This window comes from Echinops telfairi, unplaced genomic scaffold (genome assembly GCF_000313985.2).
Source record: "Echinops telfairi isolate 266 unplaced genomic scaffold, ASM31398v2 ScPeMD7_3533;HRSCAF=4204_1, whole genome shotgun sequence".
In the NCBI taxonomy this organism is placed as follows: domain Eukaryota; kingdom Metazoa; phylum Chordata; class Mammalia; order Afrosoricida; family Tenrecidae; genus Echinops; species Echinops telfairi.
Window position 1 is genome coordinate 23088187 of NW_022107432.1, and position 16190 is coordinate 23104376.

Sequence of the window (16190 nt, forward strand, 5' to 3'; positions counted from 1 at the left end):
TATGTGGTTTTTTTTTGTTTTGGGCAGTGGGCAGTGATGCAATCTGGAACTGGAAAAAAGCAGAATAAATTCAGTGGGGGGAGGGAGGGTAAAAACGAGGGCTGCGTACAGCACCCCACCTCCACCACTTCCCTCCCACGCTCTCATCTGCAAGCCCCCAGCCCCAGCGCCCTTCCTGTGTACAGGCGCGGGGGCAGTCCGTGACCTCCAAGTCCTTCCCGGTCTGATTTGGGGATTCTGGGAAGGAGCTTCCGGCGGCAGGAGCGAGGAGGCTAGGAAAGGGCGGCGCCGAGGGGAGGTGCCCCCGCCGAGTCGCCGAGGTGGCACCGCTGGCTCCGCCCCGCGCTCGCCTCCCAGGGCCCCTCGCTTTCCGCTATGTCCAGCGGAAATGAGTCGCAGCTCCGGGCGGGTGGGCGGCGGAGCCCCCGGAGCCGGGCTGGCCGTGGCCAGGCCTCAGTCCCGCAGCCAGCCGCGAACCCGTGCCGTGCGCGCGCGAACCCCGGGGCGCCCGCGCCACACCCCCTGAGCGCGGCACGCCCGCCCTGCAGAAGCACGCCCCTCCCGCCGGACCCCTTAGGGGACCCAGCCCCGGCCTAAGTCGTCAGCCGTCGCCGCCATCGCCTGCGCCGTGTCCCCCTGGCTCTGGGAAGAAGGACGGGCCTCGCTCCAAGACCCCATCGGCTTCTGAGGTGGCCAGAGCCCCGCCGCGGCCCCCTGCCCCTACCTGGGTTGCCTGTCCGCTAGCTGACCAGATCTCTCGGTCACCCGATCGTGGCCCTTCCCCCGCAATCTCACTTCCTGAGTTTATCGGGCCTGGCGCCCCTCACCCACCCTCCTTGCCGCGCGCACCCCTGCTTACCGGGACCCCCACCCGTAGGCAGGCAGCAAGCCTTGCACCCCTCACCTGTGGCGTCTCCTGTGCGCCTTCTCCGGGACCTAGGGTTTCCGCGCCTGCTCCAGCTGATGGAGCCCTGGGCGCCTCCAGCGCCCCACCCCCCAGCCCCTTCCCCTGAGCCCCTTGGATACTGCTCCCCTCCTCCCCACCAGATCTCTGGTCTCTCACATCTGTGTCTTTCCCACACACCTCACATCATCCGTCTAACCTTCCCCATCTTCCCCTGTGCGCCTAGGAAGGAGATGGGCAGGCTTAGAAATCCACTTGTAACTGCATGGCTGCCCTGGCCCCTCCTCCACCCCATTGCTCCAAGCCAAGCTGCTATGGGAAGCAGGGCCTTGGAGGCCCGCCTTTCAGCCCCAAATCCCCTATTTTCTCAGAACAAACACCCCAATGTGGCCTTGCTCAGGCCGGGCCCCACCCAGCCCTGCAGCAGGCAACTCCTGGCCCCCCAGCCTCCCTCCCTGCCCCGACAGCTGTTGCGACATTTGCTTCCACAACTCCTGGATGTCCAAGACACTGTTGCCTCCCCTCTCACTCCTGCTTGTCTGTTCTTTCCCTTGTATGGTGTGTGTCCCAGGTGCCAGGATGGTGGGGGAGCTCCGCTTCAGAGAATTCCGGGTGCCCCTGGGGCCCGGCCTGCATGCCTACCCTGATGAGCTGATCCGCCAGAGGGTGGGCCATGATGGGCACCCAGAGTACCAGATCCGCTGGCTGGTCCTCCGACGGGGAGACGATGGGGACGAGGGATCGAACCCAGTGGACTGCAAGGCGGAGCACATCCTGCTGTGGATGTCCAACGATGAGATCTATGCCAACTGCCACAAGATGCTGGGGGAAGATGGCCAGGTGCCCCGTGCCTCCCCGGAGTCCGCCAGGGAGGCCGGGGCCCTGGACAGAGCGGTGCTGGGAGAGATGGAGACGGACGTGAAGTCCCTGCTTCAGAGGGCCCTTCGGCAGCTGGAAGAGGGGATGGGCGCCATCCCTCCTGCCCCTCTGCTTCACACCGTCCATGTGCTGAGTGCCTACGCCAGCATCGAGCCCCTCGCGGGGGTCTTCAAGGACCCCAGGGTCCTGGACTTGCTCATGCACATGTTGAGTAGTCCTGACTACCAGATGCGTTGGAGCGCCGGCCGGATGATCCAAGCCCTGGCCTCCCATGATGCTGGTGAGGGCCGTTGTCAGGAGGGCAGGAAAGTTGGGAGGGGCCGGGTCCACTCAGGGGTCGCAGGACAGCATCTGGAGCCTCTGACGCACATCATCAGTACGGAAACGAGTGTGTTGCTTTTCTCTCAGAATTGGAGGGAAAGGACGAGGGAAGGCAGGCGTGTGAGCATCTGTTGTTCGCATCCTCCAGAACCTCATGTTAACTCATTGGCTTTCCATGCAAAGGGACAACTCTACCTGTTGCATATATATCTATATATATATATATATATATGTATGTATACATATGTATATGATGGATAAGGGTTATGTGTATATTCACATGCGTGTGTGTGTGTATTGTTAGGTGCCATCACTCAGTGATGCCCAGAGTAGAACTGCAATATATATACATATGTGTATGTATGTATATGATGGATAAGGGTTATGTGTATATTCACATGCATGCGTGTGTGTGTGTGTGTGTGTGTGTTGTTAAGTGCCATCACTCAGTGATGCCCAGAGTAGAACTGCCTTACCTTCTGGGTTGTGATCTTTACGGACTGTTTATAGCAACGGATCGCCAGTCTGCCTCCCCAGGAGCCATCCCTCGATCTGCGAACCCTGTCAGTCAGCAGTCGAATGCTCTGTCATCACACCACCCGGTTTCTTACATATAAGGGGACTTCAAAAAATGCACCAAGCAATCCTGTTCTCTTTTAAGTCCACTTTTCTCTGAGCATTTTGAAGCCTCCTTGTACATATATACAAGGGGACTTCAAACATTGGGTGGAATCCAAAGATGATACCATCCCACACACACACACACACTTTTGGAAGTCCCCTTATGTATTCATAGGAGCCCTGGTGGCTTAGTAGTTAGAATTTGAGCAGCAGTCCTCAAGGTCAGCAGTTCAAAACCACCAGCTGCTACATGGGAGAAAGACATGGCTTTCTACTCCTGTAAAGAGTTACAATCTGGGAAAATCACAGGGCAGTTCTACTCTGTCCTATAGGGTCACTGAGTCGGCATCAACTCAACGGAAGTGAGGTATGTGTGTATGTGTGTGTGCACACGCACTTAAGTACATACAGATATGAGTAAGAGTGAGTTCTGGTTTTTGCAGAAAACTGGGTCCCAGTGTGGTGGACAGCATAGCGGGTCTAGGAGCGAGGTGTGGCAAGGGTGAGGTTAGGCAGCAGTTACTGATGGGGGTGTGGGTTCCAGGGACCCGGACCCAGATCCTTCTGTCGCTGAGCCAGCAAGAGGCCATTGAGAAGCACCTGGACTTTGACAGCCGCTGTGCTCTGCTGGCTCTGTTCGCCCAGGCCACGCTCTCTGAACACCCCATGTCGTTCGAAGGCATTCAGCTGCCACAGGTATTTTGTGGGGCGCAGCGGGTGGGGAGAACCAGGAACTCTGAGCTCTAGGGACCAAGCCTTGGCACTTGTCTCTAGAGGCCAGTGTGGAGAGAGGGACTAAAGCTGGGCCCCGGTGGACGCAGGCCAAAGATGCTATCCTTCAGGTCCCAGGAAGGCTGCTCTTCTCTCTGGTGAAGCGCTATTTGCAAGTCGCTGCGCTCCTGGACCAACTGAATGATAACGCCGCAGACCCCGGCGCCCAGAACATCTCTGCTCCGGAGGAGTTCAATGCCGAGAGGAGCCGGCTGGAGCTGGAATTCAGTATGGCCATGGGCAGCCTGATCTCAGAGCTGGTGCAGGCCATGCGCTGGGACCAGGCCTCCAGCAGACCTGGGAGCTGGACACGGCCCACCGGATCCATTTTCCAGCCGCAGCCCGCAAATGCAGACCTGGAGCTCCCGGCTGCCCAGGCCCAGCGGGGGCTCAGGAGGTCCAGGCGCTTCCGCCCTCGCTCTGAGTTTGCAAGTGGCAACACCTATGCCTTGTACGTGCGGGACACGTTGCAGCCCGGGATGCGCGTGCGCATGCTGGACGATTACGAGGAGATCAGTGCCGGGGACGAGGGCGAGTTCCGGCAGAGCAACAACGGCGTGCCCCCTGTGCAGGTGAGTCTGCGGGGGTGGGGGGGATGACACACTGCTGGGACGTGACTAGGGCTTCCGTGCAGCAGGCTCTACCTGGCCACCCAAGAGGAGAAAATTCCCTGGAGGGAGTTGGGATGATGAAATGGACCCCCCTGGGGCAGCGTCCAGACTGGAAGCTTGAGTGGATCTGGAATGGGTGATGAAGTCGGGGAGACACTCACACAGAGCAGGACTTGCCGGTGGGGGGGCTGGGGGGATTGGGTTAGAGAGACTGAAGCTGTTGAGGATGAGCCCTGGTGGCGTAGGGGTGACACATTCAGCCGTGCACAAGGGCAGCAGCTCTACACCACCAGCTGCTCCAGGGGAGAAAGATGCTCTATTAGGAAACTCACAGGGGCGGTGCCCCATCCTACAGGGCTGCCGTGAGTCGGCATCCAGTCGGTGACGTGAGTTAAGCCAGCGAGGGGCCTGAGCTATTGAGGATCGCCGAGAGGAGGGCTGCAGCCAGTCAACCATCGTTAAGGGAGGGCCCCTGCCCCACTTCTTTGCCCTGCCCTCCAGGTGCGGTGGGAGTCAACGGGCCGCACCTACTGGGTGCACTGGCACATGCTGGAGGTCCTGGGCTTTGAGGAAGACATTGAGTTCGTGGCCGACGCTGATGCGGACCAGGGGGCGGTTGGAGGTGGAGCCCTGGGTGTCGGAGGTGAGCCCGGGGAGGCAGGCTCAGTCTGGGGCAGCTGTGGCCTGGCTGGCTGAGGGTGACATCCCTGTGCCTCCGCCCCGCTTCCCCAGAGCCGCCCTCCTGGCGGTGGAAGCCCATGGCGGAGCTTTACGCTGCGCCTTACGCCCTGCCCGAGGACGAGGACGCCGAGGAGGCGGAGCACCTGACCCAGGCCGAGTGGTGGGAGCTCCTCTTCTTTGTCAAGAAGCTGGAAGACCCTGACCACCAGGAGGTCTTGCAGATCCTGCAGGAGAACCTGGACGGGGAGGTAGTGCTGGGGTGGGAAGCGGAGGGAGGGGCCTGGTGGAGGGATCTGGAGTCAACCGGAGTGGTGAGCCCCTCTGCTGCCTGCAGATTCTGGATGACGAGCTCCTGACGGAGCTGGCCGTGCCCGTGGAGCTAGCCCAGGACCTGCTGCTGGCTCTGCCACAGCGGCTTGACGACAGCGCCCTCCGGGACCTCCGCAACTGCCGCGTCTACCGGAAGTACGGGCCTGAGACCCTGGCAGGGCAGCCGCCCTACCCACCCTTTCTGGAAGCCCAGGCCCGGCCTCAGCCACCAGAAGATGCATCCCGAGCAGGTGGGAGGCCAGGCTGCAGCAGCAGCTGAGCTGAGCTGACGTGCCTTCAGAGAGGCGTTAGGCCCAGGAGGGGCGCTCTGCTCACCTGTCTGTCATCGCCCTGGGGAGAGTCTGAGCCGTAGAAGCAGCAGCACATGGAGACGAGGGCATGCTGCTCCCTCCAGAGAAAGGAGAGGGTGGCGTAAAGTTAGAATGTAGCATGGCGAAAGATTCTTACAAAGTCCCCGCAATTAACCTTTTTTTTTTTTTTTCAATTGTGGAGAGAAACAAGTTATCACGTGATCCTCAACCTAGGGCAATACTCTGCTACTTGCAGATAGGAAACTGGTTTGCTACCTTAAGAACAAAATTTGTCACATAAAGCCATGAAAGCCATCTGATGTCCTAAAACTTGTACCTGGCAGGCTGTCCTCCAGTGGGCTGTAACTCAGGGGACCTCGTGTGTCCACGGGACCAGGCTCCACAGGGCTCTTGTTACTGGTGGCCTTGGCGGTGGGTGGGAGTTGGTCACCAGGCCTTTCTTCTGAGGCAGCTTTGGGTGGACTTGAGCCTTTAACCTCCTGGCCCACAGCCATTTTGCACTGAAAAAACAAAACCTAACTTTGAGAAAGAAACAAACAAAAAACCTATCAAAAATGTTTGTAGGGGTAATTAGGGGGAAAGAGAGAGAGTTACGACTGTCTTATTTAGAGCCTTCAGATCACTAACAACGACCAACTCTTATGACACCCCCTTTCCCCCGCCTTCCTGTAGCAAAAGAACCCAAGACCCCGGGGTGCAGCAGTCCCCTGCAGCAGCTGGTGGAGGGGTACGGCCCTGCGGGGGACATCCTCCTGGATCTGGAGCGAACCTTCAGCCCCGTGGGCACTCAGGAGCTGGAGGCCAAGCGGCTCCTGCTGCAGCTCCAGCGGCAGCCTCAGCCCTTCCTCGCCCTCCTGCGCAGCCTGGGCACGCCAGCCTCCAACAAGGCCCTGCACCTGTCTGCAATGAGGTGAGGGGCCAGCAGGGGGAAGAGGCCAAGGGGATGTCTCTGAGGCTGGCTGGACATCTCTCTGCTCCCCTGACCCCCAGAATCCTGACGCGCCTGGTCGACTTCCCTGAGGCGTTGCTGCTGCCCTGGCACGAGGCCATGGACGCCTGCATGTCCTGCCTGCGGTCCCCAAACACTGACCGAGAGGTACCCGTGCCACTCGGGGAGGGGAAGCCGGGAGGCAGAGGCCGTTGGACAGCCCCTGGCCAGACAGACACCCTGGGCAAGGCTCTGGATTGGTTTGGGTTCCCTTTTTCAAATTGAATTCTATTTTTTTAAAATAGGTAACCCATTCATAACGCTTCACAAATTCAAACAAGGTAGCTATGGCAAGAAGTCTTGTTCCCGCCGCCCGAATCCCTGTGCTCCCGACTCCCCCTCCCACTCGACACATCCCTGATTGTTAACCACGTGCATTAATCTCTGTGCCCTTGCTGTGCTTCTTTCTGCAAACATAAGCAAATCCAAAGGTTAATGTATCTATCTATGACTGTGAGTGTCTCCGTACCCCAAAACCAGGGGCTGCTGAGGCCACCCCGACTCACTCACGCATGGTGAGCCGAGTGGGACTGTGCCCCAGACTTTTTCAGGGGCTGGTTTTCCAGGAGTAGATCACACCAGGCCTTTCTTCCGAGGTGCCTCTGGGTAGCACGTGGGCACGATCCAGACACCCAACACGTCCTAGAGAGAAATGTCTGTAGCTAGCGAGTCCACTGTTAGGTTTAGCTGGCCTGTGGGAGAAAGGAAGGATCCCTGGTGGCCCTGTGGAATAAGCATCCAGCTACTAACCACCAGCTCGTAGGTTCAAAGCCATCAGCTGCTATCCGGGAGAAAGATAAAGCTGCCTGCCCCTTTATCTGCCCTGTAGGATGGGCAGCCTGGAAACCCTCTGTAGAGTCGCTGTGAATCGGAAGAGACTCATTGGCACTGGGTTTGGGGCTTGGGGTTGTTCTGGGGAGTTTGGTACAGGAAGAAGGGGGATGGGGTGTTGCTTCCAGTTCCCTGGAGGAGCTGGGGGTCTGGGCACAGAAGGCTTGGGAAGGAAGGGTTCAGAGACTAGGATCATGGTGATGGTGGGTGTCTGCCACACTCACCTTCCACTGTGTTCTAGACTTTTCTGAGGGACCTCCCCGAGGGTCCGCTTCCTCTCAGGGTGTCTGTGCTTGGTGCCTGGGCCTCCCACAACTGTGCCACTGGACCTAATGAGACCAGCCCCTAGGGATGCTCCGTGACCCAGCCACCAGCATCACCAGTGGCCTGAGAGCCCAGAGGGCAGGGCGGCGCCTGGCTTTTCCCCTTGCCACCTGTTTCCGGTTGTCTAACCCCACCTGGCTCTCGTGTGTGCCCGCCTTGTCTTATATTTCTCACTCTGTGTTGTTCACGCAGTGTCCCCGACACTCAGCACACCATGGGGGTAAAGGACTCACAGCCCTGTGGTCCCTGCCCTGTCCCTTTACCCACTGCCCTGACCCTGACCCTGACTCTGCCCCAGGTGCTTCAGGAACTGATCTTATTCCTGCACCGTCTGGCCTCGGCGAGCAGGGACTATGCCGTGGTGCTGAACCAGCTGGGCGCCCGGGACGCCATCTCCAAAGCCCTGGAGAAGCACCTGGGGAAGCTGGAGATGGCTCAGGAGCTGAGGGACATGGTGTTCAAGTGTGAGAAGCATGGACACCTCTACCGGAAGCTCACCACCAACATCCTGGGAGGCTGCATCCAGGTCGGTCAGGCCTTGGGCTGGGAGGGGGCTGGGGGAGCTGGGGGGAAGGCTGGGGGAGCTGCAGCGCCAGCAAGGGCCGGACTGTGCTCCAGGAGGCCGGGAACTGCAAGCAGGGGATTCCGGTGAAGCTGGAATGGAATTCCTGGCCCCTCTTCCTCATTCCGGCCCCGTGGCTATGTGAGCTTCTCTCTGCTGTTCCCGCTGCAGATGGTGCTGGGCCAGATCGAGGACCACCGACGAACGCACCGGCCCATCAACATCCCCTTCTTCGACGTGTTCCTCAGACACCTGTGCCAGGGTCCGTGCCTGTGCGCCCTCACCTGCCTTTGTCTCCCCGCGCGCCTCACAGCCCACTGGCCGTGACCCTGACCTCCCCCGCCAACCCTCAGGCTCCAGCGTGGAAGTGAAGGAGGACCAGTGCTGGGAGAAGGTCGAGGTGTCTTCCAACCCGCACCGGGCCAGCCGGCTGACGGACCGGAACCCCAAGACCTACTGGGAGTCCAACGGCTACGTCGGCTCCCATGCCATCACCCTACACATGCGCCAGGGCGTCCTTCTCCGGTAACTCGCGCCCACACCTGGGCCCAGGCTCACACCTACATTGCTGGTGACTTCCCTGCGTGGGTTGGGGGGGGGCCCTGGGCCCCAGAGCGAGGTCGGGAGACCCCTAAGCGGCATCTGCGAGGACCTGACAGGTCCAAGTTCTGACAGGCACCTCCTTTCCTTGCCAGGCAGTTGGCTCTGCTGGTGTCTGGTGAGGACTCGAGCTACATGCCAGCCAGGGTGGTGGTTTTCGGGGGCGACACCACCAATTTGCTTAACACGGAACTCGCCACGGTAGGGGCCCCTATGCCGCACCACCACCCACCCCTCCCAGAAGCTGCCCTCCTGCCCAGACCACTAACATCCTAAGCCCCTCCCTAGTTGCAGTCCCCAGGTGATGGTGTGAAGCTCTGAGCAGGGAGGGCAGGGCTGGAACAGACGGGCTTGCTCTCAGCACTGATTCTGCCCCCCTGCCAGGTCAACGTGCTGCCCGCCGCCAGCCGGGTGGTCCTCCTGGAGGGCCTGAACCGCTTCTGGCCCGTCATCCAGATCCGCATAAAGCGCTGCCAGCAGGTGGGGTGGGGCTGGGGGGTTGGCGTGTCACCCACCCCTTCCTGGGAGAGCCCCCTGAGCCCTGGGATGGTGCTGAGATCTTGAGCCAGAGCTCCAGCCTGGGTCCGGGCAGCTCTCCGGAGGCGGCTGGCCGGGGTGCCCAGCGCCATCCAGAGGAAGGTGGAAACCACCGTGCCCATTGCAGGGTGGCATTGATACGCGCATCCGGGGGCTGGAAATCCTGGGCCCCAAGCCCACCTTCTGGCCAGTGTTCCGGGAGCAGCTGTGTCGCCACACGCGCCTTTTCTACATGCTGAGGGCGCAGGCCTGGAGCCAGGATGTGGCCGGGGACCGCAGGGGCCTGCTCCACCTCAGCACCAGGTGTGTGGAGCAAGGGTGCACCTCAGCAGGCGCCTGGCTCTGCCGCAAAGGGGAGATGATTGGAGACCTGGGTGTGGGGGTGTGGTGTGGAAAGCGGGGAGTCGTCCTGGGGAGGGATGAGGTGTAGGGGCAGGGTGAGGGGTAGAAGTCTGGACTACCAGGTGGGGACTTGATCTGTTTGTAAAGTGGATATTGAGATCATTCCCATGAGGGAGCGTCTGAAAATTCATGGGAAATGGAATGAAATGATGGTGGACGTCTCATAGGAACTAACTGGGAAACTCCCTCTGCCCCGTCCCTGTCCCCAGACTCAACGGGGCTCTGCGCCAGGAGCAGAGTTTCGCTGACCGTTTCCTCCCAGACATGGAGGCCGCGCAAGCACTGGGCAAGACGTGCTGGGAGGCGCTGGTCAGCCCACTGGTGCAGAACGTCACCTCCCCTGGTAACCCCCGTTCTCTGACCTTGACCCCACCCCGTGGCTTGTGCCCCCTGAAGCCTAGACCCACCCAGCTTACCCCCTGGGCTCTGCTGGTTCCTGCCCTCGGCCCCTCCTCCCATGGCCCCAGGCCCCCTGTCTCCCAGGTACCAGCTGACACCATCAGCTTAGGCCCTGCCATTCCAACTAGTCCTCCTCCCCTACCCCCCATCTCACAACACCCCCCTTTGGCCCCGCCCAACTTGTGTCTCCCGTCCCGTCCCCCTGCACCCCAGATGAGGATGGCATCAGTGCCCTGGGCTGGCTGCTGGACCAGTACCTGGAGTGCAAGGACGCTGCCCACAATCCCCAGAGCCGTGCGGCCGCTTTCTCCTCCCGCGTGCGCCGCCTCACCCACCTGCTGGTGCACGTCGAGCCCTGTGAGGTGCCCACTCCCGTGGTGGCCCTGCCTCGGCCCAGTGAGTACCGGGGATCGGAGTCCTTGCACGTACACGGCGGCTCCTTGCTTCCCGTCCCTTCCTCCAGAGGGTCCGGCCCGCTCATCTTCCAAATGTGTGTCACCACGTCCAGAAGCTTCCTTTCTGGTGGCAGGGTGTCCGGGAGGGGCCCCTCTCTCCCTCAGCCTTGGACGGGGCCAGAGTCAGAGGGCTGCCCCTCCTGGCCTCTGCCACGTGCCCTGTCCCCACAGAGGGCAGGAACAGGAGTCGAGACTGGAGCTCCCTGGCCACCCGGGGGCTCCCGAGCAGCATCATGAGGAACCTGACACGCTGCTGGCGGGCGGTGGTGGAAGAGCAGGTGGGCAGCGGCAGGGGGCGGGGCAGAGCTGAGCTTGGGGCAGGGGTGGGGGGTGACAGGCCTCACCATGCTCCTGCCCCTGCCCTTCAGGTGAACAAGTTCCTGACTTCGTACTGGCAGGATGACGACTTCGTGCCTCGCTACTGCGAACACTTCGATAAGCTGCAGAAAGCCAGCACCGAGCTGTTCGGCCCGCGGGCAGCCTTCTTGCTGGCTCTGCAGAACGGCTGTGCCGGGGCCCTGCTGAGGCTCCCCTTCCTCAGAGCGGCCCACGTAAGCCACCCACAAAACGAACCCTACCCCCACCCCGTAGTCCCACAGCCTCATCATGGCCCCTCCCTCTGGTCCCACTTGCTCAGCAAGCAACACGGACTTCACGAGTAACTGCAGGAATAAGGGCAACCTGAATGCCAGGGGGCTTCAGAAATTTGTGGGAAAATCAAATGAAAAGGTCGTGCCCCCTCGGAGGTGTGTATGCATGCGTACACAGCTGTCTTCGCACACTTTTGAAAAATAGTGACTCACACTGTGTCCCCCTTATCTACTTCAGGGTCCCCAACTCCACTGCCATCCAGTCCACAGCACCCCTATGAACGCACAGCCATCCGTCACTTTCAACCCATGGCAACCCGACAGGACAGGCCAGGCCAGGGTCGAACTGCCTGTGAACCCTTTGTGGGAGTAGAAAGCCCCTTCTTTCTCCCTCAGCGTGGCTGACGGTTTTGAACTGCTGACCTTGTCGGTAGCCGCTCAACAAATAACCACTACACCACCAGCTCCCCTAGCTGCCCTGTAGGCCAGAGTACAACGTCCTTGGGCTGAGACTATACAGCTTTACAGAAACGCACGGCCTCATTGTTCTCCCTCTGAGCAGCTGGCAGGGCTGAACCACTGACCTGGTGATTTAGCAGCCTACAGTGCCACTTCAGTTTGGATGCATTAATGCATGGTGCAGCTACCGTGCTCTCTGCTGTTGTCAGTTTTTCTTTTTAAATCGTGGTAAACATATGGGTAACAAAGCCTTTACTCGCTACACTCATGTCGGGGACAGTCCAGTGACAATAATGATGGATAGCCTGTTGTTATATCATCGCCCTCACCCATTCCCCAATCTCCCCATCTTTATCCCCTACTTTCTTCCAATCACGGCAGGCCTGGTGGCTGCTAACCACCAGGTTGGCATTTCGAAACCACCAGCCAGTCTACACTGGAAAGACGAGGCGTAAGGAGTGACAGTCTCTGGAGCCCACGGGGACTGCTCTGCCCTGCCCTGGAGGGTTGCTGGGACGTGATGACACCAGAAGCCTTTTTCAGTGTTGCCCTTTGCCCTCGGTTTTTGACGTTGGCAAGAAGTCCATCTAAGACAGTGATTCTCTACCTCCCTAATGCCACGACCCTTTCATACAGTTTCGCATGTTGTGGTGGACCCCCGCCCCCAACCATAAAGTTATTTTCGTTGCTACTTCATCACTGTCATTTTGCTGCTATTATGAATCAGGTGATCCCTGCGAAAGGGTCATTTGAGCCCCCCCCCCAAAAAAAAGGGGTCTCGACCCACAGGTTGAGAACCGCTGATCTAAGATAACTCACTGCTGTCTGAGTCAGTCCCATCTCCGAGTGATGTGTCACTCCGTGCTCCAGCATGTACTGTAATCTGCTTAATCGGTCCCATTTGTTCGGCCAATGCGCCATTAGCACTTCCGGTGTAGGGCTGAGAGGAGCTGAAGCCGGAAGAATGAGCAGCGAGAGAACCTTCCCTCAGTGTTAATCCGGGCAGGGACACCCACGCTCCCCGTTAGTTACTCTCCTCTCAGTTGCCTTACAGCCTGATCATCTTTGTGCAACCCATTTCCCCCTTTAAAGGCTGGCAGGGGCTTGATCTGTGGAAAGCACACGCTTCCTAATTGCTAGCATTGTCCATTATTGCCATGGCTCACACACTGATCACATCGTTTTATCCAAGTGTGGAGCCGTTTAGGAAGCCGCCAGCTATTCCTGTCGGCCTTCACAGCCCCTCCTTGCTGCCCGCCCACCACTGACTCCCCTGTGCCCATCCCCAATGTCTAGGTGAGTGAGCAGTTTGCCCGCCACATCGACCAGCGGATCCAGGGCAGCCGGATTGGTGGGGTCCGGGGGATGGAGATGCTGGCCCAGCTGCAGCGATGCCTGGAGTCTGTGCTCGTATTCTCTGGCCTGGAGATAGCCACGACGTTTGAACATTATTACCAGTGAGTGGGGTCCAAGAGGGAGGCCGGATGACCGGTCCAAGGCTGGCTCATGGGGACTAAGCAGGCTGGGGTCCTGGAAGGGGAGCCTGAGCACCCCCACTGAGGCTCACCGGGGCTGTGTGTGTGCTGCAGGCACTACATGGCGGACCGACTCCTGGGCGTGGGCCCGAGCTGGCTGGAGGGGGCCGTGCTGGAGCAGGTCGGTCCCTGCTTCCCCAACCGCCTCCCCCAGCAGATGCTGCAGAGCCTGCGCACCTCTGAGGAGCTGCAGCACCAGTTCCACGTCTACCAGCTCCAGCGGCTCGACCAGGAGCTCCTGAAGCTGGATGATTCTGAGCAGAAGGATCAGGTCAGGGCAGGGTGGGGCACACGGGAGGGCCGGGAGGATGGAGCAGAGTGGAGGAGGATCACGGGCTCTGGGGAACCCCGGGTTCCTTCCTTCAAGGAGCCCTGGTGGCTGCTAACCATGAGGCTAGCCCGTTTGAACCCCTAATAGAAAGACGGGGTTACATGCCACTCCCATCAACAGTGACCGTCTCAAAAACCCACAGGGGCAGTTCTACCCTGTCCTGTAGGGTCACTGTGAGTCCATCGGCATGGACTCTGTGGCTGGGGTTGCTCAGTTTCGCTGGTCCTTCAGGTGGGACACGGGGCCAGTGGCCAGCCGAATGGGCGAGAGGGAGAAGAGGCAGCAGCCGCAGAGCAGGAGGAGGAGAATGAAGACCTCTTCTACGAGGGGGCCATGCCGGAAGTGTCTGTGCTTGTCCTGTCACCGAGCTGCTGGCCCATCTCCTCCATCTGCCATGTGCTCAACCCCAGGGCCTGCCTGCCCTCCTACCTGAGGGGCACCCTGAACCGATACTCCAACTTCTACAACACGAGTGAGCAGCAGGGGGCAGACGGAACTGGGCACCGGGAAAGGGACTGACATCCGGGGTGGGGGTGGGGAGAAGGGGGTCCCTGATGAGAAAGAGGTAGACTTGAGGGCCAGGACTCTGTCCGGCAGTGAAGACAGGCCAGTGGACTGGAGAAGAGGGCAGGGTACTGGGCTTTAGGGGCCGGGGATGGAGGCTCTCGGGCACCAGGTTTCCACATTGTCCTTGTCTGCCCATAAAGTAAAGACCTGGGCGGAGGAAGGCAGGCAGGCGAGGGCACCTTGGCACCTGTGGCAGGCACCTGCCTCCTGTTCTCAGTGCCACCGCACAGCCATAGGAGCAGCGGGGAGACTCCGTGCCTGCCCTCAGGAAGCGCTCAGGCTTAGCCAGGAAGGACGGGGAAATCTGGTCGGATGAGAACCCCAGTCAGTCCTCAGTTCCCGGTGGTTTCAAAAGCAGAGTGGAGCTCTTTAAAAGGCATTCATCGGCGACTGCCAGGCACGGGTGGACACAGGGTAGGCTCACAGACCCCCATGGCTTGCTGAGGAGGCTGGGATCTATCGGGATCTAGAAGCTCAGAGCAGAAACCACTGTGTGGCCGATGATGGGGTCCTGCTTCCTGACACCGGCCCAGGCAAAGACGTTCCCCTGCTCTGTGCCCCCTGCTTCTGCCCATACCTCCAGCTCACCCCAGCGTGGGACGAGGTCCGAAAAGACGGCTGCAGTGGACGTGGCTGGGCCGGGCGGAGCTGCAGTTTGGGGACCAGACCCTGCATGTGTCCACCGTGCAGATGTGGCTGCTGCTGTACCTCAATGACCTGAAGGTGCCCAGCCCGTCTGTGCCCGCTCCTTCCCACCTCAGCCTGCACCTTGCTTTCCCGCTCTCCTGCACCCCGGGGTTGGCCCAACTCTCGTCCTCATCTCCCCCCCAGGCCATCTCCGTGGAGAGGCTGCTGGAGCTCTCTGGGCTCTCCCCCGACATGCTGAACCCAGCAATCGGGCCCCTCACCTCTTCAAGAGGCCCCTTGGACCTGCAGGAGCACAAAGATGCCCCGGGAGGTAGGCCTAGCGGGCCACAGAGGCCTCTGCCAGGCTGGCTGGCAGGCGCCCTGAGTGATGGGCACTTCTTGCAGGGCTGCTCAAGATCAGAGAGGACAGCGAGGAGCCCCGGCCAAGGAGGGGCAACGTGTGGCTCATCCCACCCAAGACGTACCTGAAAGCGGAGGACGAAGAGGGCCGGAACTTAGAGAAGAGACGGAACCTCCTGAACTGCGTCATCGTCCGGATCCTCAAGGCCCATGGCGACGAGGGGCTGCACATTGACCAGCTGGTCTGCTTGGTAGGCGGGGGTAGAGCTTGGGGGGGGGGGCAGACGGTCCATTGGAGGGCCCGTGTGAGAAGCCACTGTGCGTTGTGGCACCTGGAGATGTGGGGAGGGAGGTGGGTGGTGCTTAATGTCCACAGGAACTTCCTGCCCTGGCCGTGGTGGTGAGTCTTTGACCTTGTCCATCCCGTGCCAGGTGCTGGAGGCTTGGCAGAAGGGCCCATGCCCTCCCCGGGGCCTGGTCAGCAGCCTGGGCCAGGGGTCTGCCTGCAGCAGTGCAGACGTCCTCTCCTGCGTCCTGCACCTCCTGAGCAAGGGCACCTTGAGACGCCAGGACGACCGGCCCCAGGTGCTGCTGTATGCTGTCCCTGTGACAGTGATGGAGCCACATACCGAGTCCCTGAACCCAGGCTCCTCGGGCCCCAACCCACCCCTCACTTTCCACACCCTGCAGATCCGCTCTCGGGGCGTGCCCTATGCCTCCTGCACCGGCACCCAGACCTTCTCTACCTTCCGGTAGCCCCGAGGAGCAGCCCGGGGCAGGCAGGGTAGGGCTTTCTACAGAAATAAAAAAAATGCAGGGGTGTGATGCTGTGGCTGTGTGTGTGTGGTGACTGCAGTGTTGTGAGAGGGGGGCTTTCCTGGCTGAAATCTGAGACCTTCTGTTGAAGCTGTCTCATGACACCAGGAAGCCAGCTTGTGCGTGAGAAGGTCAAGTGGGGCCATATGTGACTTAGCAAACCTGTTCCTAGGTGCCCAGGTGGTGTGATCATGCTCTGGGCTGTGATCTGCAAGGCCAGCAGTTCCAAACCACCAGCTGCCCCGTGGGAGAAAGGGGCTTCCACTCTCTCAATCGGCCAGTCTCAGACGTTCTCGGGCTACTCTGGGCTGGCGTGGACTCGATTCAGTCACAGGCAGAGTTTGTTTTTGCCACAACAGTTTTATTGGCACCAGATTT

General features: G+C 60.1%; 1 protein-coding gene across 1 annotated transcript; it reads left to right on the forward strand.

The window, feature by feature from the left end:
- Positions 1-441: 441 nt before the first annotated feature.
- Positions 442-15821, forward strand: CUL7 (cullin 7). The gene is made up of 26 exons (XM_045294883.1): positions 442-689; positions 1476-2063; positions 3270-3421; positions 3568-4068; positions 4609-4750; positions 4840-5036; positions 5123-5348; positions 6102-6339; positions 6420-6525; positions 7871-8098; positions 8306-8396; positions 8488-8659; positions 8830-8935; positions 9119-9214; positions 9399-9574; positions 9883-10016; positions 10286-10468; positions 10699-10805; positions 10896-11078; positions 12873-13033; positions 13166-13382; positions 13674-13914; positions 14593-14732; positions 14841-14967; positions 15042-15247; positions 15429-15821. The coding sequence occupies exons 2-26, from the start codon at positions 1484-1486 to the stop codon at positions 15750-15752; spliced, it is 5034 nt and encodes a 1677-aa protein (XP_045150818.1). The 5' UTR covers positions 442-689; positions 1476-1483; the 3' UTR covers positions 15753-15821.
- The last annotated feature ends 369 nt before the right edge of the window (positions 15822-16190 follow it).